The 23,723-nt window shown below is 56.8% G+C and overlaps 8 protein-coding genes across 8 annotated transcripts; 6 read left to right on the top strand and 2 right to left on the bottom strand.

The window, feature by feature from the left end:
• Positions 1 to 288: 288 nt before the first annotated feature.
• On the top strand, positions 289 to 1,414 carry ATEG_05436 (INSIG family protein; the record flags this gene model as incomplete). Its single annotated transcript, XM_001214614.1, has 2 exons — positions 289 to 984; positions 1,046 to 1,414. 2 exons carry the CDS (start codon positions 289 to 291, stop codon positions 1,412 to 1,414), a joined length of 1,065 nt encoding a protein of 354 aa, XP_001214614.1.
• A 1,079-nt stretch (positions 1,415 to 2,493) lies between these two features.
• On the top strand, positions 2,494 to 4,599 carry ATEG_05435 (phosphoribosylaminoimidazolecarboxamide formyltransferase/IMP cyclohydrolase; the record flags this gene model as incomplete). The annotated part of the gene is made up of 4 exons (XM_001214613.1): positions 2,494 to 2,512; positions 2,698 to 2,824; positions 2,888 to 4,373; positions 4,444 to 4,599. 4 exons carry the CDS (start codon positions 2,494 to 2,496, stop codon positions 4,597 to 4,599), a joined length of 1,788 nt encoding a protein of 595 aa, XP_001214613.1.
• A 1,679-nt stretch (positions 4,600 to 6,278) lies between these two features.
• On the top strand, positions 6,279 to 11,711 carry ATEG_05434 (clathrin heavy chain; the record flags this gene model as incomplete). Its single annotated transcript, XM_001214612.1, has 5 exons — positions 6,279 to 6,317; positions 6,396 to 6,416; positions 6,639 to 7,010; positions 7,069 to 11,292; positions 11,355 to 11,711. The coding sequence occupies 5 exons, from the start codon at positions 6,279 to 6,281 to the stop codon at positions 11,709 to 11,711; spliced, it is 5,013 nt and encodes a 1,670-aa protein (XP_001214612.1).
• Positions 11,712 to 13,497: 1,786 nt separating this feature from the next.
• ATEG_05433 (pyruvate carboxylase) lies at positions 13,498 to 17,132 on the top strand (the record flags this gene model as incomplete). Its single annotated transcript, XM_001214611.1, has 4 exons — positions 13,498 to 14,256; positions 14,321 to 14,976; positions 15,053 to 16,970; positions 17,025 to 17,132. The coding sequence occupies 4 exons, from the start codon at positions 13,498 to 13,500 to the stop codon at positions 17,130 to 17,132; spliced, it is 3,441 nt and encodes a 1,146-aa protein (XP_001214611.1).
• Positions 17,133 to 17,633: 501 nt separating this feature from the next.
• ATEG_05432 (putative carboxylesterase) lies at positions 17,634 to 18,934 on the bottom strand (the record flags this gene model as incomplete). Its single annotated transcript, XM_001214610.1, has 2 exons — positions 17,634 to 17,681; positions 17,714 to 18,934. 2 exons carry the CDS (start codon positions 18,932 to 18,934, stop codon positions 17,634 to 17,636), a joined length of 1,269 nt encoding a protein of 422 aa, XP_001214610.1.
• An 835-nt stretch (positions 18,935 to 19,769) lies between these two features.
• On the top strand, positions 19,770 to 20,292 carry ATEG_05431 (uncharacterized protein; the record flags this gene model as incomplete). Its single annotated transcript, XM_001214609.1, has 2 exons — positions 19,770 to 19,952; positions 20,050 to 20,292. 2 exons carry the CDS (start codon positions 19,770 to 19,772, stop codon positions 20,290 to 20,292), a joined length of 426 nt encoding a protein of 141 aa, XP_001214609.1.
• Positions 20,293 to 20,942: 650 nt separating this feature from the next.
• Positions 20,943 to 21,719, bottom strand: ATEG_05430 (60S ribosomal protein uL5; the record flags this gene model as incomplete). Its single annotated transcript, XM_001214608.1, has 3 exons — positions 20,943 to 21,069; positions 21,133 to 21,382; positions 21,566 to 21,719. 3 exons carry the CDS (start codon positions 21,717 to 21,719, stop codon positions 20,943 to 20,945), a joined length of 531 nt encoding a protein of 176 aa, XP_001214608.1.
• Positions 21,720 to 22,130: 411 nt separating this feature from the next.
• On the top strand, positions 22,131 to 23,110 carry ATEG_05429 (small nuclear ribonucleoprotein-associated protein; the record flags this gene model as incomplete). The annotated part of the gene is made up of 5 exons (XM_001214607.1): positions 22,131 to 22,157; positions 22,322 to 22,393; positions 22,443 to 22,863; positions 22,927 to 22,971; positions 23,028 to 23,110. The coding sequence occupies 5 exons, from the start codon at positions 22,131 to 22,133 to the stop codon at positions 23,108 to 23,110; spliced, it is 648 nt and encodes a 215-aa protein (XP_001214607.1).
• Positions 23,111 to 23,723: the final 613 nt, after the last annotated feature.

Raw genomic sequence — 23,723 nt, 5'->3', positions numbered from 1 at the left:
GTCAAACTGTCTCGTCCTCGTGATTGAATCCTCTATTAATAGAGGGACCTCAGGGGTCAACCCGATCGCCGGTGGAACAGAAGCTTTCATTCCCCCATATACTGCAATCCTCTCAGAGCGCTCGCTGTTGGGCAAGTTTGACTTCTCCGTTGTCGCCCCCCTTTGCGATCGTCGTCCGATTCGGCCGTCATATTCTGCCGCTTTGCTCCTTTTAACCTGATCTCCGACTCGCGATTTCTCTTCCCTTCCTGCTCCGCTTCCTTTCTCGCTGTGTTGTGCCTGTCAGATATGTCCGACAACATCGTACAACCTCGTCCACGGCGAGTGTTTAACCTCACTCCTTCGCCCAACGACACGCCCGAATCCTCTACACCGGCCGAACCCGCCAACCCCGACCTCTTGACCCCCAATGATGCCGGGTCCACCACTGTCAGCCGAACTGGCTCGATCATGAACCTGACTTCGTCCACGCTATACGGCATCTATTCCCCTACGGCGTTTGAAGGCTCCCGGGACGAATCGAGTCCCTGGGGCACCGAAGCTCAGACGCCGACCACAGAGCTTCCGAACCCTATACGCAAGCCAGAAGGATCGGACGGAGTGGCTCGACAGATGACACGGTCGCGACTGAGCCACGGACTTTTCCGGGGAGTGATTTTGCCTCAGACGCTAAAAAGCGCTCTCCTTTTCGGCTTCGGCGTCGTCTACGGAATCATTACAATCCATCTGCACGAGAATCACTGGATTACACCTGTGAAACTGGAGAATACCCACTTCTATGGCTCCCTGGAATATCTTGGATTATGGGGAATTGCGGGCGTGGCGTTGGGAAATGTGCTTCCCTGGCTCGACACCTTTTCGGAAGACGGAGGTGTCGACGACTCGAAGGCCTCGCGGAATGAGGAGGAGACTGAAGAACGCACCCGGTCCTGGGTGGCTGCGGTTCGAAGCGTGGGAGCTTTTGTTGGTGTCGCCTTTGCCATGGTGAGTGACCAATGTTCACTTTATTCTCTACTTAGGATCCGTACTAAACCCCATGTCACAGCGGAGAACTCCGTGGGCATCCACCACCCAGGCGTCAGCGACATTAGCCCTGACGAATCCCGTCCTCTGGTACCTCATCGACCGAACGATCACCGGCTTTGTCATGTCCACCGTCGTCGGTGTCGCCGGGATGGGCATTCTATTAAAACTATGGCCAGAGCTAGTGCCCGCGTCTGCCAACGGCACTCCAGCGGTACCTCCGCTTCTCAACGGCACTCTGTGGGACTATGGGCTAGCCACGGGGTTCACGCAGGAAAGCATCGCGGTGCGCACGTTTGTGGCCAGTGTTCTGTTCTCCGCCTGCGTGTGTTTTGGAAACATCGGGCGGCAATTGGCAATTGGAGCTCGTCGGGACAGCGTCAAGTCGTGAAAACTCAGATACCTGATTGTGTTGGGGTGACTCGGGCACTATCACTCCTATTATGTTTTATTTTCCCACCTTCTCGATTTTTTTTTTCCCTTGTTATTTTGTTACTGAAAAGATTTCTCCCCGGCAAGTCCTTGCAATCCCTCCTTTCATAGCTAGGCTTTTCTCATGGATCTGGAATTCGTGATTATGCGTGGCATGCGAGAGTCGGCGAGAAGGACTAAAGACGGTGGTCATGGTTGGGATGCATACAGGGGAATGAGAGAGCATGTTGAATGGATGCATTTACGAAGGGCGGTATTTTGGAAGAAGAGTGTAGAATCAATCATTGCGGTCCCTGCCATAAGAGCAGTCAGGCACTGCACCCAAGATCGACACCCTGCACGAAGCAGTTTCTCTCCATTCTTTATGACGATTTCCGTACTTCATTGGTATCTTCCATTCCGAAGAAAGGAGATGGGCCTCGCAGGAACGCTTTTGAAAGAATGTTAATTTTGCGTTGTTCATGAAGAAAAAAAAGAAGAAAAGAGAGGAAAAGCTGGGAGGAAATTTCGTGTTTTTGTATGCGGCAGACTGGTCTGTGCGCGATCATGTGATAGCCCCGTTTGTCGGTGTATCATGCTTCGCACAAGGAATAGTGTTATGCAACTTACTCATCTATGTCCAGGGCGGTGACAAACCCCGCGACGCCATTCCGAAAGCGGCGCCAACGAACAATATCGTGAACGATGACGATGAGGATGACCGATTGAGATCCAGCATTGATTCTCTTTTTCCTCTGCGTCCTCTGAACAATCTGTTTGCTCGATTGGAGACAATTCTACTTCCTCCTCCGACACTCACATCCAGGTACGTTTCTCCCTCTTGTTGTCCCCCGTTCCTGTCCCTCACATTGAATCCACTCCCCAAATTGGATCATCGGAGGGGTCCTCGTGGAGATAATTTTTTCCCCCTCTTTTTTTTCTTTTCTTTCTTCCTCTTCCTCTCTTCCATCCTCTCTCGTCTCTCCTGATTCCCCTTTCCTTCTCCCACTCCCTCTGACCGGGTTGTACTTTAGTGTCCCTCCCTGTCGGTGTCTCACCATGTCTCAACAAAAGTCTGGTAAGCCAATTGACTGATCTCTCTCTACCCGACCCCTCGTCACATTATGTTGTGGGAACCTCTAATGCCGGGTGCCAAGGGCTGTTTCTACGTCCCCACAACTGACAGTTCCTCTTCCTATGGGATTGATGGTCCAATGTCTTCCTCTATATCATGCTGACGGTCGCCGATTTAATCATCAACAGCTATCCTCTCTGTCTACGACAAGACCGGCCTGCTGGACCTGGCCAAAGGTCTGGTCAAGAGCAATGTCCGTCTGCTCGCCTCCGGTGGTACCGCTCGCATGATCCGTGAGGCCGGATTCCCCGTCGAGTGAGTCCTCCAGCTTTCCTCGGTTCACAAAAAAGACACTGTCTAATTGGACCGCCCGTATAGGGATGTTTCTGCCATCACCCATGCTCCCGAGATGCTCGGCGGCCGTGTCAAGACCCTCCACCCCGCCGTCCACGGTGGTATCCTCGCTCGTGATATTGAGTCCGATGAGAAGGATCTGGCGGAGCAGAAGATCGCCAAGGTGGACTTCGTCGTCTGCAACCTCTACCCCTTCAAGGAGACCGTCAACAAGGTCAACGTCACCATTGAGGAGGCTGTGGAGGAGATCGATATCGGTGGTGTGACCCTCCTCCGTGCCGCTGCCAAGAACCACGCCCGCGTCACCATTCTTTCCGACCCCCAGGACTACCCCGAGTTCCTGAAGGAGCTGGAGGCCGGTGAGATCACCGAGGCCAGCCGCAAGCTGCACGCCCTCAAGGCCTTTGAGCACACCGCCGACTACGACAGCGCCATCTCCGGCTTCTTCCGCAAGCAGTACGCTGGCAACGGCGAGCAATACATTGCCCTCCGTTACGGTACCAACCCCCACCAGAAGCCCGCTTCCGCCTACATGCTCCAGGGCAAGCTCCCCTTCAAGGCCCTGAACGGATCCCCTGGTTACGTCAACCTGCTTGACGCCCTCAACGCCTGGGCGCTGGTGAAGGAGCTCAAGCAGGCCTTGGGCTACCCCGCCGCCGCCAGCTTCAAGCACGTGTCCCCCGCCGGTGCCGCTGTCGGTGTGCCGCTGAACGAGAAGGAGCGCAAGGTCTACATGGTCGACGACATCGCCGGCATCGAGTCGTCCGGCCTGGCTCAGGCCTATGCCCGTGCCCGTGGTGCTGACCGCATGTCCAGCTTCGGTGACATCCTGGCTCTCAGCGATGTCGTCGATGTTCCCACCGCCAAGATTGTCTCTCGTGAGGTGTCGGACGGTGTGATCGCCGCCGGATACACCCCCGAGGCTCTGGAGATCCTCTCCAAGAAGAAGGGCGGCAAGTACCTGGTGCTCCAGATGGACGAGAACTACGTCCCTGCCGCCGAGGAGACCCGCACGCTCTACGGCGTCCAGCTCACTCAGCACCGCAACGATGTCGTCATCTCCCCCCAGAAGACCTTCAACACTATCATCACCCCCAAGGAGCTGAAGGCCCTTCCCGATTCGGCCGTGCGTGATCTCACCGTGGCCACCATCGCTCTGAAGTACACCCAGTCCAACTCGGTCTGCTACGCCCTGAACGGTCAGGTCATCGGTCTCGGCGCCGGCCAACAGAGCCGCATCCACTGCACCCGTCTGGCCGGCGACAAGGCTGACAACTGGTGGATGCGGTTCCACGACCGTGTGCTGAACATCAAGTGGAAGCAGGGCACCAAGCGTGCCGACAAGAGCAATGCCATCGACCTTCTCTGCTCGGGTCAGACCCCCCGCAACGACGCTGAGAAGGCCGAGTACGAGCGTGTTTTCGAGGAGGTGCCCGCTCCCTTCACGCAGGAGGAGCGTGAGGCCTGGCTCTCCAAGCTCAACGAGGTTGCGGTCTCGTCGGATGCCTTCGTGAGTGACCCTCATCCGGACCCCATTCCCCTCCCCCCCGCTGGCCTCTTACTGACTCCAATCTTTGCAGTTCCCCTTCATCGACAACGTCTTCCGTGCGGCCCGTTCCGGCGCCAAGTACATCGCGGCTCCCAGCGGTAGCCAGAACGACGGTCCCGTCTTCGAGACCGCCGAGAAGCTCGGCATTGTCTTTGTCGAACAGGGCACTCGTCTGTTCCACCACTAAATCGGTGGCATGTAACGTGGATCGTTGCAATTTATACCAAATGTTTTCCTTGCGATGATGTTGTTCTGTCTTCTCACGACCTCCGTATATCTACCTTCCTAGGCGCCTGATGAACACACAATCAGGCCAAAAAAAAGAAGACCGTGGACATGACGTGGTATGAGATTCAATGATGTATGAGAAAAGTTGCAAATTTGAAGATTAAATGTTCATGCGTGGGCCATTGTAATATGTCTCTGTCGTTCTGTCGGCCAGTTAACAGCCGACCCGAAGCTGGGATTAGGAGAGGTGAGAAGATGCCCGAGGATGATCTGGCATGAGAGGGTATAGTTAGAACCATGGTTGGATTGTGGTCTATCACAGGACGCTTTACTATACATATATCTAATTTACCTAGGTATGCACCTGCATCTCTGTTGGTGAACGATGAGTATACTGATATAACACTTCTTGTGTTGTGTGGGCTGCCCTACCATAACAATATATATCCGCATCCGCGTAGTCAGTCAGCCAAGTAGATGATTGTCCCCTCATATTTATCTTTTAGATATGCTTCCTGATGCAGATAAAAATGTCGATTAGTTAAGATAGAAATTAGTGTCAAATCATCAAAAAGAAATCCCTCTGTTAGATCTTACTGAACACCTACGCAATTGGAATGTATCATCGCGATGCGCAGCATAGTTACCATGGAATGTGGTTCCAGTCGGCTCAAACAAAAGATACTAGTCAGTCGTCCTAGACATTGCAGAGAAAGGATAGAGCACGGAGCTATATATTCTATATCGTATTTTCGGAGCAAATGGGTATATGCATTGGAGCTCATGGATGTAGGTACCCGTGCACCTGGTAAGTTGCCCCTTGCTTCGGATTCAAGTCTCGCTTGTAGGTTCAAGAGAGTATGCTGGCTAGTTGCTATACGGAGTATATACCACGTCTACATCTTATAACATGGGATAATCATGACGGGAGATTAAGCACCCGCAAGCCAGCCAGTCTCACGAACAGACACTGGATCCACCAGTGTAACAGACCACAGGGGCATTGACCCGGGACTCGAGGCCATTGGTACGGATTGGAGGTACCTAGGAACTCCGTAAGTCACTGGAAATTCATCACCGCAGTGAAACCATTGCAATATTCGAATGAACATGACAAATTATGGCGAGCTCGGAGTAACACCAGGGCTCATTTCCGTCGTTTGACATCTGATTGATGGATGTTGACCGCAATCCCAAACGCGTCTTGGTGGATGGAATAAAAGCAGCTCGCCAGTGTTACGATCGGCTGATCTGTGTGAGACGTAGAAGACCGTACTAGAGGCATGTGGCGCTATGGATGTTGTAGAGATTCACTGAAATGTGTACTCCGTAGACAGTGACAGCTGAGGCATTCTATTTAAGGGATGGGCACGTGACATGGGCCCCCATAAGCGACACCTCAGCAACAGCATCCGGCGCGGCCTCCTGAGGTCACCTTCCCGCTTTCCCCAGCTTGATCCTCCCTCTCCTTTCCTCCAATTCATCTATCCCTCATCTATCCTCTCTCTCCATCTTCGTTCTCTCCTTCGCTCCTCTTTAATACTTCAATTCCTTCTCCTTCGTTTTCTACACTCCCGGCGGGCTTTTTGGCGTGGCGTTTCGTTCGGTGGATGAGGTCGTCCTGCGGCCTACGTAAATATGGCTCCTCTACCTATCAAGTTCACGGAGCTCATTAATGTACGTCCTTACCCTCGCTGGGACGCCCTTCTCCTGATCTCTATGAATGATACTGACTCTGGACTCTCTCACTTGTAGTTGACAAATGCTGAAATCGCGGTATGCCCTGTTTTCCTCCGCTCCCCTCCGCATCGGGCCGCCTTGCGCTGGACGCGCCCGGTCGTCCCCCTTTACCGTCGTGAATCATCTGCTGACTTCCTGTCTTGATAGCCGGCGTCTATCGGCTTTAATTCATGTGTGCGTATTCCCTCCGAATGAACCAACCTAGGTCGGCCCTCCAATCCCGTCGTCATCCGCTAACCTTGGACTCCTCCTGAACAGACTCTAGAATCCGATCATTACGTCTGCGTTCGACAAAAACTCAGCGAGGAAGACAAGCCCCAGGTGATCATTGTTAACCTCAAGAACAACAATGAAATCATCAAGCGGCCGATCAATGCGGACAGTGCTATCATGCACTGGACCAAGAACATCATCGCCCTCAAGGCCCAGGGCCGCACAATTCAGATCTTCGACCTGACGGCGAAGCAGAAGCTGAAGTCGGCGGTCATGAATGAGGATGTCGTATACTGGAAGTGGTTCAGCGAGAAGAGCCTAGGCTTGGTCACCGACACCTCGGTCTACCACTGGGATGTGTTCGACCCGACCCAGTCGCAACCTCTGAAGGTCTTCGATCGGCTTCCGAACCTGAGTGTACGTATTACCGAAGTGGATGGTCATGCTATCGTGCTGATGAATTGTCGTTTTTTAGGGCTGCCAAATTATCAACTACCGCGTCAATGACGAGGAGAAGTGGATGGTCGTGGTGGGTATCAGCCAGCAGCAGGGCCGTGTGGTTGGCTCGATGCAGCTCTACTCTAAGGAGCGTGGCATCTCCCAGTTTATTGAGGGTCATGCCGCTGCTTTTGCGTCCATCAGGGTTGAGGGCTCTCCTTTGGAGCATAAGCTCTTCACCTTCGCCGTCCGTACCCAGACCGGTGCGAAGCTGCAGATCGCCGAGATCGACCACCAGGAACCGAACCCCCGATTCCAGAAGAAGGCTGTGGAGGTGTACTTCCCTCAGGAGGCCGTGAACGACTTCCCCGTCGCTATGCAGGTGTCGCGCAAGTACGACATCGTCTACCTCGTCACGAAGTATGGTTTCATCCACCTCTATGACCTCGAGACCGGTACCTGCATCTTCATGAACCGCATCTCCAGCGAGACCATCTTCACCACTGCCACCGATTCCGATTCCGCTGGTATTGTCGGCGTGAACCGCAAGGGCCAGGTCCTGTCCGTCAGCGTCGATGAGAGCACCATCATCCAGTACCTGATGGAGAACCCCGCTATGTCCGGTCTCGCGGTGAAGCTTGCCTCCAAGGCCGGCCTTCCTGGTGCGGACCACCTTTACCAGCAGCAATTCGACAACCTTCTCGCCCAGGGTAACTACTCCGAAGCCGCCAAGATCGCCGCGAACTCCCCTCGTGGATTCCTCCGTACTCCCGAGACCATCAACTGCTTCAAGAACGCGCCGCAGACCGGTCAGCAGATGTCCGTCATTCTGCAGTACTTTGGCATGCTGTTGGACAAGGGATCCCTGAACCGCTACGAAAGTGTGGAGCTTGTGCGCCCTGTGCTGCAGCAGAACCGGAAGCATCTGCTGGAGAAGTGGATGCGCGAGAACAAGCTGGAATCGTCCGAGGAGCTCGGTGATATTGTTCGCCCTTATGACATGAACCTGGCTTTGTCGATCTACCTGCAGGCCAACGTTCCCCACAAGGTCATTGCCGGCTTCGCTGAGACGGGTCAGTTTGACAAGATCCTGGCATACTCTAAGCAGGTTGGATACCAGCCCGATTACACCCAGCTCCTTCAGCACATTGTCCGTGTGAACCCCGAGAAGGGTGCGGAGTTTGCAACCCAACTCGCGAACGAGGAGAGCGGTGCTCTCATTGACCTGGACCGTGTTGTGGACGTGTTCCTCTCCCAGAACATGATTCAGCAGGCCACCTCTTTCCTCTTGGATGCTCTGAAGGATAACAAGCCGGAGCATGGTCACCTGCAGACTCGTCTGCTGGAGATGAACCTGGTCAACGCTCCTCAGGTTGCCGATGCCATCTTGGGTAACGAAATCTTCACTCACTACGATCGACCTCGTATCTCGCAGCTTTGCGAGAATGCTGGCCTCATTCAACGTGCGCTGGAGAATACCGACGACCCCGCGGTGATCAAGCGAAACATTGTCCGCACCGACAAGCTGAACCCTGAGTGGCTCATGACCTACTTTGGCCGTCTCTCTGTCGAACAGACGCTGGAGTGCATGGACACCATGCTGGAGGTCAACATCCGTCAGAACCTGCAGGCCGTTGTTCAACTTTGCACAAAGTTCTCTGACCTGCTGGGACCCACCCGCCTCATCAGCCTCCTGGAGAAGTACCGCACTGCTGAGGGTCTCTACTACTACCTTGGAAGTATCGTTAACCTCAGCGAGGACCCGGAGGTTCACTTCAAGTACATCGAGGCTGCTACTGCTATGGGCCAGATCACCGAAGTTGAGCGGATCTGCCGTGAGAGCAACTACTACAACCCCGAGAAGGTGAAGAACTTCTTGAAGGAGGCTAAACTGACCGAGCAGCTTCCTCTGATCATTGTCTGCGATCGGTTCAACTTCATCCACGACCTTGTCCTCTACCTTTACCAGAACCAGCAGTACAAGTCCATTGAAGTCTATGTGCAGCGCGTGAACCCCTCCCGGGCTCCAGCGGTGGTTGGTGGTCTGCTCGATGTCGACTGTGACGAGGGTATTATCAAGAACCTGCTGTCTACTGTCGACCCTGCCGTCATCCCCATCGATGAGCTCGTTAGTGAAGTCGAATCCCGCAACCGGCTGAAGCTGCTTCTTCCTTTCCTCGAGGCGACCCTCGCCACTGGCAACCAGCAACAGGCTGTCTACAACGCTCTGGCCAAGATCTACATCGACAGCAACAACAACCCCGAAAAGTTCCTGAAGGAGAACGATCTCTACGACACCTTGACTGTCGGCAAGTACTGTGAGAAGCGTGACCCCAACCTCGCCTACATCGCCTACCGCAAGGGCCAGAACGACCTGGAGCTTATCAACATCACCAACGAGAATGCCATGTATCGCGCACAGGCTCGTTATCTCGTTGAGCGGGCTGATCCTGAAATCTGGGCGTTTGTGCTCAGCGAGAACAATGCCCATCGCCGTTCTCTGGTTGACCAGGTCATTGCCACTGCTGTGCCGGAGTCGACCGAACCCGACAAAGTGTCTGTTGCGGTCAAGGCCTTCCTCGAAGGTGACCTTCCTGGAGAACTGATTGAGCTCTTGGAGAAGATCATCCTTGAGCCCTCGCCCTTCAGCGACAACGGCAGCTTGCAGAACCTGCTGATGCTGACCGCTGCCAAAGCTGACAAGGGTCGCCTGATGGACTACATTCACCAGCTCAATGAGTTCAGCCCCGACGAAATTGCCGAGATGTGCATCTCTGTGGGACTGTATGAGGAGGCTTTCGAGATCTACAAGAAGGTCAACAACTTCCTTGCTGCCGTCAACGTGTTGGTGGAGAACATTGTCAGCATTGACCGTGCCCAAGAGTTCGCTGAGCGGGTTGAGCTGCCTGAAGTCTGGAGCAAGGTCGCCAAGGCCCAGTTGGATGGTCTTCGTGTGTCCGATTCGATTGAGTCGTATATCCGTGCTGATGACCCGTCCAACTACAACGAAGTCATCGAGACCGCGACGCACGCCGGCAAGGATGAGGATCTCGTCAAGTACCTGAAGATGGCCCGCAAGACCCTCCGGGAGCCTGCCATCGATACCGCGCTTGCCTTCTGCTATGCTCGCCTTGACCAGCTGCCTGAACTCGAGGACTTCTTGCGGGCGACCAACGTGGCGGACGTTGAGGCGTCCGGTGACAAGGCCTACGAGGAGGGATACCACCAGGCTGCCAAGATCTTCTACACTAGCATCTCCAACTGGGCCAAGCTGGCCACCACCCTGGTGCACCTGGAAGACTACCAGGCTGCCGTGGAGTGCGCCCGCAAGGCCAACAGCGTCAAGGTCTGGAAGCAGGTCAACGAGGCCTGTGTGAGCAAGAAGGAGTTCCGCCTGGCCCAGATCTGTGGTCTCAACCTCATTGTCCATGCGGAAGAGCTGCAGGATCTTGTCCGCCAGTACGAGCGCAACGGATACTTTGACGAGCTCATTGGCGTCCTGGAGGCCGGTCTGGGTCTGGAGCGTGCTCACATGGGCATGTTCACCGAACTGGGCATTGCTCTGTCCAAGTACCACCCTGACCGGGTCATGGAACACCTCAAGCTCTTCTGGTCCCGGATCAACATCCCCAAGATGATTCGCGCCTGCGAGGATGCCAACCTCTGGCCGGAGCTGGTGTTCCTCTACTGCCACTACGACGAGTGGGACAACGCGGCTCTGGCGATGATGGAGCGGGCGGCGGATGCGTGGGAGCACCACTCGTTCAAGGACATTATTGTCAAGGTGGCGAACCTTGAGATCTACTACCGGGCGCTGAACTTCTACCTCCAGGAGCAGCCGCTTCTCCTGACGGATCTGCTGCAGGCTCTGACTCCCCGCATCGACGTCAACCGTGTGGTGCGCATCTTCCAGGCGTCGGACAACATCCCGCTGATCAAGCCGTTCCTGCTCAATGTGCAGACGCAGAACAAGCGGGCGGTGAACGATGCGATCAACGATCTGCTGATCGAGGAGGAGGACTACAAGACGCTGCGCGACTCGGTGGACAACTACGACAACTTCGATGCGGTGGAATTGGCGCAGCGGCTGGAGAAGCACGATTTGATCTTCTTCCGGCAGATTGCGGCCAACATCTACCGCAACAACAAGCGGTGGGAGAAGTCGATTGCGCTGTCGAAGCAGGACAAGCTGTACAAGGATGCCATTGAGACGGCGGCGATTTCGGGCAAGTCGGATGTGGTGGAGGAGCTTCTGCGCTACGTAAGTTTTTCTTTTCCTTTCTTTCTTTTTATATTCTTCCGGCATTGCTAATTGGGGAATAGTTTGTGGATATTGGAAGCCGGGAGTGCTATGTGGGCATGCTGTATGCGTGCTACGATCTGATCCGGCCGGATGTCATCCTGGAGGTGTCGTGGCGGCACGGACTGCATGACTTTACGATGCCGTTCATGATCAACTTCCTGTGCGAGCAGACGCGGGCGATCGAGATGCTCAAGAAGGACAATGAGGAGCGGAAGAAGCGGGAGGTCAGCCAGAAGACGGAGGAGGACAACACGCCGATCCTGGGCGGTTCCCGGTTGATGCTGACGCAAGGACCGGCGGCGCCTGCACCGGCTCCTATGGCGTATGGGCAGACGAACGGGATCACGCCGCAGGCGACTGGATTCCGCCCATTCTAGAAGAATGGAGGGGGGAAGTGTATGTATAGACTGGGGAGGCGGGGGAAGAGAGTGAACTCGGCTATGTGATTAATCCGGACCATTTGTTGCGTTTCTCTCTTCGGTATGCTCGCATTTCATTTTGTTTTCTTTCGTGTCCTGTATTTTTGATCCCGCTTATCGAACGGTCAAGGGCTGCGGTCCGTTGACGAATGCACGCATTGTTTGTCTGTGTCTTGGTGCTGCGAGGAGGTCTTGGTCCGTTGGTCCGAGACGTCTACTCTGTACTCCGTAGATGGGTTTAGTGTGTCTACTATGCAGGATGTAGTCCTATACTCCGTACTCCGTACGTCTATATCTAGGGTGGATAAGAGGGAAGCGTCAGCTCTTGCAGGGATGGCATCCACTGGACCGGGTGGACGGTGGTGGTGGTGAACTTTGCCGGTGAGCGCAGGAGCACTCTGGTCCGGGGCTGGTCACGGCGGGCAGAAAAAATTTTTTTTCTTTTTTTTTTCTTCTCTCTTACTCCTCTGGGTCTGTCCGAACCAAGTTTTGTGTTGTCAGGAGGGGTGGAAAAAAAAAGGGTAAAAAAGGGAAAAGGCTAAACCGGTGTGATGTTTAGGCAAGGAGGAGCCTGCCAAGCGGGAGCAGCATGCAGAACAGCAGCCCCATCGACCTCGGTTCCTCCCAGTCCAGACACGGTCGATCCGGTGTCGCGGAAAGCGTTCTCCGGGGGGGTTTCCCATGGAGAGGGCGCCTAGCGTCGGCGTGGGTGTCAGAAGGGTCGTTCCTGGCCCGGTCTTTTTTCGGAAATGGCCCACGATGATTGCAGCGGGTGGAGAAGAAGATTGACGAGGATTGACGGGCGGGTTGGGGACTGGGTGACGGGTTCATGTGGGAGGACGAGAATAACGCGCGATGGGCCAGGGACGTATTAACCCGAGGACCCGAGGTAAATAGAGCACGAAAAACGTAGGAGAAAGTCGGAGGGAGGTCTACGGATGGTTGAAGATGAAGATAGATGGAGATGGAGATGGATATGGATATGGAACGGGAGTATTGTGGTGACGATGTCATAGTGTACGGGGTACATACAGTCCATAGATCACGCGGAGGCCTATAGTAGTTCACCGGCATCCTCTAAGGGATGGACAGACAAGAGCCGGTGAACCGGTGTACCAGGGACCTAGGTAGTATATGGAGTAGTACTGTAGTATCCCATGTATCTGCAAACAAGATCCATTGAGCCCATTGATCCATTGAGCAATAAAAATGTCAATAATAATTGATAACGGATAACTGGAGTAGAGTCAATCATGTGCCGAGATGCTCAGGATTCCCGATTGGGATGATGACTTCACTGCCCCTCTTGTAGACTACAGGTACTTCTATCTCCCTTCTTCTCTTCTTCTCTTCTCTTCTCTTCCTCTTCTCTCGTCCAATTCTTCATCTTCATACTCTTCATCCTCCTAACCCTGTCAACCTCCCTGCAACTTCCCCCACACTCCCCTCCCTCTCCCCCAATTATCCTTTCCGGTCCGACACCGGGCCTTTTTCTGGCGTTCCCCTCCTCCGCCGGGAAGCTCCATCTCTACCCTCTCCTCTCTACCTACTGTAGTATATCTGAGGGTTCCACTACCTCCCTCTCTCGTCCTCTCTTCCAGTGACTCATCTTCTCGCTCCCTCCCTCCCTCCCTCCTTATTTATTCAATTGACCACCATCTCTCCCCATCTCTAAACCTCTCACTCCCCAATTACGTCCTCCCCCCTCCCCCCTCTCCCCACCACTCCTCTCCGACACATCACCATGGCGGCCCCCTATCGTCAGCCAGAGGAGGCAGTCGATGACTCCGAGTTCATCGACGACCATCATGATCACCTCCGCGACACCGTCCACCATCGCCTACGGGCCAACTCCGCCATCATGCAGTTCCAGAAGATCCTCGTCGCCAACCGCGGCGAAATCCCCATTCGGATCTTCCGTACCGCTCACGAACTCTCCCTCCAGACGGTCGCCATCTTCTCCCATGAGGACCGTCTCTCCATGCACCGTCAGAAGGCCGACGAGGCCTACATGATCGGCCACCGCGGCCAGTACACCCCCGTCGGCGCCTATCTGGCCGCCGATGAGATCGTCAAGATCGCCCTCGAGCATGGCGTCCACTTGATCCACCCCGGCTACGGGTTCTTATCCGAAAACGCCGACTTTGCCCGCAAGGTCGAGAAGGCCGGCATGGTCTTCGTCGGTCCCACCCCCGACACCATTGACAGCCTCGGTGACAAGGTCTCCGCCCGCCAGCTGGCCATCCGCTGCAACGTCCCCGTCGTGCCCGGCACCGAGGGCCCCGTCGAGCGCTACGAGGAGGTCAAGGCCTTCACCGACACCTATGGCTTCCCCATCATCATCAAGGCCGCCTTCGGTGGTGGTGGTCGCGGCATGCGTGTCGTGCGCAACCAGGCCGACCTGCGCGACTCCTTCGAGCGTGCCACCTCCGAGGCCCGCTCCGCCTTTGGCAACGGCACCGTCTTCGTCGAGCGCTTCCTCGACAAGCCCAAGCACATCGAGGTCCAGCTGCTCGGTGACACCACGGCACGTCGTCCACCTCTTCGAGCGTGACTGCTCCGTCCAGCGTCGTCACCAGAAGGTCGTCGAGGTCGCCCCCGCCAAGGACCTGCCCACCGATGTGCGCGACCGCATCCTGTCCGACGCCGTGAAGCTGGCCAAGTCGGTCAACTACCGCAACGCCGGTACCGCCGAGTTCCTGGTGGACCAGCAGAACCGCCACTACTTCATCGAGATCAACCCCCGTATCCAGGTCGAGCACACCATTACCGAAGAAATCACCGGCATCGATATTGTCGCCGCCCAGATCCAGATCGCCGCTGGCGCCACGCTGGAGCAGCTCGGTCTGACTCAGGACCGCATCTCTACCCGCGGCTTCGCCATTCAGTGCCGTATCACCACCGAGGATCCCTCCAAGGGCTTCTCCCCCGACACTGGCAAGATCGAGGTCTACCGGTCCGCCGGTGGTAACGGTGTCCGTCTCGACGGTGGAAACGGCTTCGCCGGCGCCATCATCACCCCCCACTATGACTCCATGTTGGTCAAGTGCACCTGCCGCGGGTCCACCTATGAGATCGCCCGTCGCAAGGTCGTTCGTGCCCTGGTCGAGTTCCGTATCCGCGGCGTGAAGACCAACATCCCCTTCCTGACCTCCCTGCTGAGCCACCCCACCTTTGTCGATGGCAACTGCTGGACCACCTTCATCGACGACACCACCGAACTGTTCGCGCTGGTGGGCTCGCAGAACCTGCGCCCAGAAGCTGCTCGCCTACCTCGGTGATGTCGCCGTCAATGGCAGCAGCATCAAGGGTCAGATGGGTGAGCCCAAGTTCAAGGGCGAGATCATCAAGCCCAAGCTGCTGGATGCCCAGGGCAAGCCGCTGGACGTCTCGCATCCCTGCACCAAGGGTTGGAAGCAGATCATCGACCAGGAGGGCCCCGTCGCCTTCGCCAAGGCCGTCCGCGCCAACAAGGGCTGCTTGATCATGGACACCACCTGGCGTGACGCCCATCAGTCGCTGCTGGCCACCCGTGTGCGCACCATTGACCTGTTGAACATCGCCCACGAGACCAGCCACGCCCTGTCCAACGCCTACAGTTTGGAGTGCTGGGGTGGTGCCACCTTCGACGTCGCCATGCGCTTCCTCTACGAGGACCCCTGGGACCGTCTGCGCAAGATGCGCAAGGCCGTGCCCAACATCCCCTTCCAGATGCTCCTCCGTGGCGCCAACGGCGTGGCCTACTCCTCCCTCCCCGACAACGCCATCTACCACTTCTGTAAGAACGCCAAGAAGTGCGGTGTCGACATCTTCCGTGTCTTCGACGCCCTCAACGACGTCGACCAGCTCGAGGTCGGCATCAAGGCCGTCCACGCCGCCGAGGGTGTGGTTGAAGCTACCGTTTGCTACAGCGGTGACATGCTGAACCCCAAGAAGAAGTACAATCTGGAGTACTACCTGGCGCTGGTCGACAAGATCGTCGCCCTGAAGCCCCACGTTCTCGGCATCAAGGATATGGCCGGTGTGCTGAAGCCCCAGGCTGCGCGTCTGCTGGTCGGCTCCATCCGCGAGCGCTACCCCGACCTCCCCATCCACGTCCACACCCACGACTCTGCCGGTACTGGTGTGGCGTCCATGATCGCCTGTGCCCAGGCCGGCGCCGACGCAGTGGATGCCGCCACCGACAGCATGTCCGGCATGACCTCGCAGCCCAGCATCGGTGCCATCCTCGCCTCTCTCGAGGGCACCGAGCACGACCCCGGCCTCAACTCGGCCCACGTGCGCGCCCTCGACAGCTACTGGGCCCAGCTGCGTCTGCTGTACTCACCCTTCGAGGCCAACCTCACCGGCCCCGACCCGGAGGTCTACGAGCACGAGATCCCCGGTGGCCAGCTGACCAACCTGATCTTCCAGGCTAGCCAGCTGGGTCTGGGCCAGCAGTGGGCTGAGACCAAGAAGGCCTATGAGGTGGCCAACGACCTGCTGGGTGACATCGTCAAGGTCACGCCCACCTCCAAGGTGGTCGGCGATCTGGCCCAGTTCATCGTCTCCAACAAGCTGAGCGCGCAGGATGTGATCGACCGCGCCGCCGAGCTGGACTTCCCCGGCTCCGTCCTGGAGTTCCTCGAGGGCCTGATGGGTCAGCCCTTTGGCGGGTTCCCCGAGCCGCTGCGGTCCCGCGCGCTGCGCAACCGCCGCAAGCTCGACAAGCGGCCCGGTCTCTATCTGGAGCCGCTGGATCTGGCCGCGATCAAGAACCAGATCCGCGAGCAGTTCGGCAGCGCCACCGAGTACGACGTGGCCAGCTACGCCATGTACCCCAAGGTGTTTGAGGACTACAAGAAGTTTGTGCAGAAGTACGGCGACCTCTCGGTGCTGCCGACGCGCTACTTCCTGGCCAAGCCCGAGATCGGCGAGGAGTTCCACGTAGAGCTGGAGAAGGGTAAGATGCTGATCCTCAAGCTGCTGGCCATCGGACCCCTGTCCGAGCAGACCGGCCAGCGCGAGGTGTTCTACGAGGTGAACGGTGAGGTGCGCCAGGTCAGCATCGACGACAAGAAGGCCTCGATCGACAACACGGCGCGCCCCAAGGCGGATGTGGGCGACAGCAGCCAGGTCGGCGCGCCAATGAGCGGTGTGGTGGTGGAGATCCGCGTGCACGACGGTCTGGAGGTGAAGAAGGGAGATCCTCTGGCTGTTCTGAGCGCCATGAAGATGGTACGTTCCTTTCTTTCCCTTTGTGGTGGAAGATTATATACTAACGCGTGGTAGGAAATGGTGATCTCGGCTCCGCACAGCGGCAAGGTGTCCGGGTTGCTGGTCAAGGAGGGCGATTCCGTGGACGGCCAGGATCTGGTCTGCAAGATCACCAAGGCGTAAGGTTGGTGGAGGAAAAGTACAGGCGGGGCCGCATGTCTAGATAAGAGCATGTTCTATGACTTATGATTGGGTTCGGTTTAGTTATTGAATGAATGTTTGAATGTTTGATTTCTCATGGCTTTGACTCTATGTACAAGTGGATAGATCTGAGATGATATGTACAGGTACAACTACAGCTTCGCGGCGGTAGCGTCCGGCTCCCCGACCTCCCGCAAGCCCCGCCACACACGCATGGCCTCATCCCAGAGCTCATCCTGCCAGATATCGACTTCACCGTCGGACCGCAAGCGGCGCACCTCAAGATGATTGCGGGTGCCCCACTGCACATCCGGCTCGCCATGCACAAACCGCTTCCAGGGGCCGATGAACGCGCGATGAATAACAGGCTTCTCGGCGTCCTCCAGCACATCCCCATTCCCCCAGAACCACATATACTGATCCGTGGCGTGGGTGACGCCCCACTCGGGGGGGATGGAGTGGTCCGCGCAGCGCAGACGGAACTCAATGCGGTAGCGGTAGACGAGATGCCCGGCGCCGCCGCGGACGAGGCTGTCGATCAGGCCGCGCTGCATGTTATGCACCTGCATGTCGGCGTAGACGCGGCCGAAGGCGTCGACGTCCCAGTCCGCGCAGCCGGCGGGAAGGGCGTCGCCGGAGGGCCCGTAGTACAGGCGCATGAGGGCGTCGACGGCCGGGCGGTGGTAGTCGGCGAGGAGGCGGGCACGCAGGGCGGCGGGGGAGTTAGCCGTGGGCGGGAACCAGGAGGCGTAGAGGTGGCGCTCGTCGCGGCACTCGCCGGTGAGGATGCGGACGCGACGGGCGGCGAGGCGGCGGGCGAAGGAGCCGTCGTCGAAGGCGGCGAAGAGGCGCGCGGAGACGAAGTCGTCGTCGGACCAGGGGCGGAACTGGTGGGTAGGCACGGCGGTGGCGGCGGCCAGGAGGGTCTTGGCGGGGAGGGCGCGGAGGCGGGCGAGCTTGTCTGGCGGCGGAAGGGAGCGCGGGATGTGCAGGGCGTCGAGGACCTCGTCGAACTGGGCCTGGGCGGCGGCGGCGGAGCGCGGCTGGGTGGCCGGGGAGTTGGAGAAGATGCAGGCCTGTTTCACGAGGGCGCGGTGGTCCGGGAGGCCGAGGTCATAGGCGAGCTGGTAGAAGACGGAGTAGGCGCCGGCGGAGTAGCCGGCGATGGTGATCTGGGCCGGGTTGCCGCCGAGCAGGGCGGCGTGGTCGCGGGTCCATTCGAGGGCGAGGCGCTGGTCCCAGAAGCCCTGGTTGCCGGGGACGGCGCCGGGGGCGGCGTCGGCGGCGAGCTCGGACGAGGCTAGGAAGCCGAAGATGCCGACGCGGTAGGCGGGCATGACGACGATGGCGTCGAAGGCGGCGCGGGCGTCGCCCAGCAGCTCGGCCGCGGAGAAGGTGTTGGGGCTGCCGAACTGGAGGAAGCCGCCGTGGATGAAGAAGAGGACGGGCCAGCCGCCGGGGGGCGGGGTGCCCGTGGGCACCCAGACGTTGCACTGGAAGCAGTCCTCGTCCCAGTTGTCGCCGAAGGAGAGGTTGAGGAAGCTGGGCTGCGGGCAGACGTTGGTCGTGCCGGGACAGCGGCCGGGCTGGGTCTGCGAGCCGTAGGTATACGAGTCTGGCAGCTTCTGGGCGCGGTGCCAGCGCTGCGACGGTGGGAGACCGTAGCGGAGGCCGCCGAAGTAGTGACAGAGAGGCTTGTTGGTGGTTTTGTCATGGAGAGTCACGCCCTCGATGTAGCCCCGGTGGGCGAGGGACTTGCGGTAGGGTTGTTGGGAGTGCTCCATGGTGGTTGAGGGGTGGAGTTCAGGGTGAGTTGATGCCAGCGAAGGATTGAGGGGACGACTGCGAGGCTCTTATAGCAGGCATGATAAGAGCATAGCCGAGTAGTCGGCAAAGGAGCGAGGGTTGATAGAGGAGGATATCTGGAGAAGGGATCCTTTGCCTGTGCGGGGAACTGGTTCCGCTCATCGGAGGCCAGATGTAGAGCCGAGGGACTCCACGCTATCGGGGTAGAAGCATATAGGAGGGGGTCAAACGGAATTGGAAGGATGAATGTATAAGAGGAAGAGGATAGTATACTCCGCTATGAAGTATAAAAGGTACTGCAGATGGAAGTCAGCTGACCCTCCAGCCCTAATTGTCCATCACCACCATTATATCTCCTATTATACTACTGTACTCTACTATACTATCTCCGGATCTCCGCTTACCAACCATGGTTCATCCCCCGCCATGATTGGATTCCAGTCGAATTAGACTCGGATGATGATGAGTCGCATTCGCCTGGTCTGGATGTCTTTGTGTCCCCGGATGGTACGGATCGTGTGACCGTCGACGTCGTATAAAGAACGACATCTTCTCTACGGAGTATATGAACGACAGAGATATCCATCATCTGCATCAGTATCGATACAATCAACATTACCACCAGAACCACCTAAACGAACAGGTCAGTGACCCCTGCCAGAGCATGACGTCTGCACTCCGATCCTCCAATGATGGCGGCAATGTAACCTGTCTCGCCTCTTCCCCTCTTCTGCTCTCCTCATCTCCATCCTCACCCTCTCCCCTCAAGTCACTCTTCCTATCCTCATCTAACATCCTCCAGTCCATCAAACCATGTCCGATTCATCCCAGCCCCGTCATTGGCACGGTAGTGTAGGTGACCGTTACGAACACACCAACGTCTGGGTCCGGGGTGGTCCGCCCACGGCATATCGTCGGCCGTCCGCCTCGGCCATCCCTGCCACTGCCACTGCCACTACCTCGTCATCCGTCGGCCTTGACATGAACGACAGACGTGTATGTCTGGCCTTCTGCCATCGCTTCGGCGTTCTCATGTGTCCATCCATTCCCTGTGCATGAGACTCTGACTGACCGCGCGCGCGCGCATATGTAGGGCTCCGCGGCGTCTGACATGTCCGCCGGCTCCACGAGCAGCAGCGCCAACACTGGCGCCAGTCCTCCCGGCAGAAGACGCTCCAGCGGCCACGGGCCCTCGACGCTGTTCGAGAGTCTGACCAGCCAGAAGCGCAACTCTGAGGACGCCAGTGCCGCTGCCCGGAGGGCCAGCTACACCGAGCAGGCCCAGAAGGGTGGTTTCTTCGCCAAGTGGTGGGATGGGTACACTCGCGGCCAGTAGATTTGTTTCTTCCAGGTAAATCGATGTGATATGACCATGCGTTGCATTCTGGAATCTGTTTGATGGAAATGTGCATATGAATGGATGGTGATGGTGAGGCATGGGAAATTGTCACATAACTTGTATGGACGTGCTGGTGCGTAAATATCAGATATCAATAAGTCTGGATATCCCGACAGTAGACGAGTAGATCTTGTATCGTCTTAGCCTTAAGTCGACAGGCTCATGCACAATCGTAATCGCATCGTTGGCCAACAGACCAGTCTACGGCTACATACCTACCGGACAGAACCTACAGACCGACCGCGACACAGTCAACGATCAATCGAGATACCAGAGGAAAAGAAACAGACTCCACGAGTCCAGGCCGCGTCATGCCATCAGTCACCCCTTTCGGATGCGACCAGGCAGCATCATAGCACTTTTCATCAATGGTTATGCGGATACATCACCCTTCGTGAAGCCTTCATTGTGAAAAGTCGGATGCATTTGAAAAAAGGTTTGTTAATTGCCAGATCTCTAACACGCCTATCCTCATGTCGTGGTAGATAATAAAAAAAGCAGCCCTTCGAGCTTTTTTTGTTATTGGTTCATCATAAACACAGGCTTTTCCCCCCAAAAGACCATCCCCGCGGATTTCATCGGGTGATTTACCGGACAATGCCGTCGAAGCGGTTCTTGAACCACTTGATGGTCTCAGCCTGGTTGATACGGTGGTTGGAACCAATGCGGGCCTTGCAGCGACGACGCTTGGCGACACGCTCACCAGGACGAGTCCTATTCCGGTCAGCTTCATGCCCCCATCGACTTCAGCGCTTATCTCGCATCCAGGTCACTCACATGCAGCAGTAGAAGTCCATGCCGTAGATACCAATACCGGGGTCGTACTTGATACCCAGATCGATGTGCTCGGAGATACCGAAGCCGAAGTTGCCGGTCTCGGAGAAGTTGCCCTTCTTGAGTTCGTACTCCTTGACCTTGAGGCCACGCTCGAGGATCTCCTCGGCCTTGGGGCCACGGACGGTAACGTGGACGGCGATCTTTTCGTTACGACGGATACCGAAGGTACGGACAGTGTAGCGGGCCTTGCCTAGAAATCACGAAAAATCTCTGATCAGTCATGTTGTCGATTTCGAGCCGTTTGGTCGTGATCCGTTGGTTGTCCCTCTTCCTCTTCCACGCTTCGCAGATTTTCATATTCTTGTCGTCGATTTGTAGAATCCTCCTCTTATCGGATCAACCGTATCGGGGAGACGGGAAAAGGCGTCCTTACTGTAGACAGGAGTCTGACCGCTCAGCTGCTCGAGCACCTTAGCAGCACGGGTAAGTCTGTCACCAGACTCGCCGACACTGATGTTGAGCACGAGCTTCTGGATGCGCAGCTCGCGCATGGGGTTCGCGCTCTTGTCCTTTCCGTCCGACTGCATGGCGAATTAATTAATGATATGAACTCGAGAGGAGGTTGTGTGTCGATAGGGAGACGAAGAAAACACCTACCATGGCGACTGCGTTGGCGATATGAAGACTGGTCGACTGGCAGAAATGGGCAAAGCGAGAAAGGGAAAAAGAAATCGGGATGTGTGGGCGGGTGTGGGCGGTGGGAAGCGAGAAAGCCCTTAGCGTCTTGGCATCCGTCGCCTGGCGCTAAGCCGCGTCTATCTCGGCTCAGTCAGCAGCCGCCCCAAGAGTTCCACTTCGAGGTTCCCTTCCGATCAAAAGCTGTTCAGCAGGTGCTGTGTTGCGCGTAGGAGTTCCCCCCAAGCTTCTACCGGTCTCACGCTGTCAATTTTTTGGTCCTATCTCTCCAAGTCGCCGTCGCGCGCACTTACTAGCCCATAATGGCGGCCAACAAGCAGGGCAAGATGGTACGTGTGGGCTTTTGCGTCCCCTCCAGATGAATCTCTGTTGAGCTTCACTCCGCGTGTCTTGATAAATGTCCAGCGCTAACTGACTCTTTCATCATAGCAAAACCTCGTATGTCGATCGCCCTGATGTCTTCTCGCCTATGTTCTCTCCTAACGCGCCGCAGATCAACTACCGGATGAGAGTCACTCTCAACGACGGTCGACAGATGACGGGACAGATGCTTGCCTTTGATAAGGTATTCCGCCTCAATGCTCTTCCGAATGCCCCATCTAACCCTCTCCCAGCATATGAACCTCGTCCTCGCCGACACTGAAGAATTCCGTCGCGTCAAGCGCAAATCGAAGCCCGCCGCCGGCGCCGCGAACGCTCCTCTCGTCGAATCTGAAGAGAAACGAACCCTCGGTCTCGCCATCGTCCGCGGTACCCATGTTGTCTCCTGCTCCGTTGATGGTCCTCCTCCCGCCGACCCCTCCGCCCGACTGGGCACCGGTGTCCCCGGCGCCGCTGCCGCCGCCGCTACTCTCGCCGCTGGCCCTGGAATCAGTAAACCCGCTGGACGTGGTCTTCCAGTCGGCCTTGGAGGTCCCGCCGCCGGTGTGGGAGGACCTCCTCCTCCGCCGGGCGGTTTCCCTGGCTTCCCCCCGGGTGGTTTCCCCGGTGCTCCTCCGGGCTTTGCGGCTCGTGGAGGACCTCCAGGTGGACCTCGTAAGTTTCACTCTCCGGGGATGTTGCCTAATATGGCTGGGATCAATACTAACGTTGTATTAGCTGGATTTGCTCCTCCCCCCGGTTTCGCGCCTCAGGGCGGTCCTCGTAAGTTTCTTACCCTTCTCTGCCTCGCGAGGCCGCCGTCTAACCTGCCTTCACAGCGGGATCTTTCCAGCCTCCTCCCGGATTCCAACCCCCCGGTCAGGGACGTGGCTTCCCTCCGCCCGGCTTTGGAGGACGGTGATTTGACTGCGATGATACCAACCGGAGTAATGGCCTATGAGGTTCCAACGACTCGCTAGAGTTGGCCCGGAACGCGAAAGATGCAAGGAAAGAAAGGGATCCCCTCCTATTCATGACGCCTGTGCAATGAATCTGGTACAGCACACCGAACATTTTATCCAGGCAAAAGGCGTTGCGGCGTGTGCGGATTGCAGGGAATGCAAAGCGGAAAACTCCTAAGAAAAGACCACGTCAACAATGTTAGATAGATGTTTTATTATCTTGCTCTGTTATTGTCTGGAGCGATTCCTCTAGAGCCTAGTGAAGCCATAATATATCTGTCTCGAGGTGTCGTACTGTTATCACCTTCTAGGTACCTAAACTGCTCCGTACTATCAACATGGCACGTGACCTCCGGCATACTCCGCCCGGCGCGGCGATTCCGCAGTCGGGGAAACCACCAAGTCTCTCTCTGCCCCCATCTCCTCTCTTCCCTTTACTCTCGTGTCTCCTGGGCCCCGAGTATATCATTACCATCAAAATGGCCGCCGCAATCAAAGCCATCAATGCCAAAATCCGGTCCAACAAGGTTCTGGACTACATCTGTTCCACCCGTACGTGCAATCCCCAACGCT

The sequence above is a fragment of the Aspergillus terreus genome, genomic scaffold (genome assembly GCF_000149615.1).
Source record: "Aspergillus terreus NIH2624 scaffold_7 genomic scaffold, whole genome shotgun sequence".
NCBI classification, from domain to species: Eukaryota; Fungi; Ascomycota; class Eurotiomycetes; order Eurotiales; family Aspergillaceae; genus Aspergillus; species Aspergillus terreus.
The sequence above is the reverse complement of the archived record's forward strand: the minus strand, read 5'-3'. Positions and strand labels throughout refer to the sequence as shown.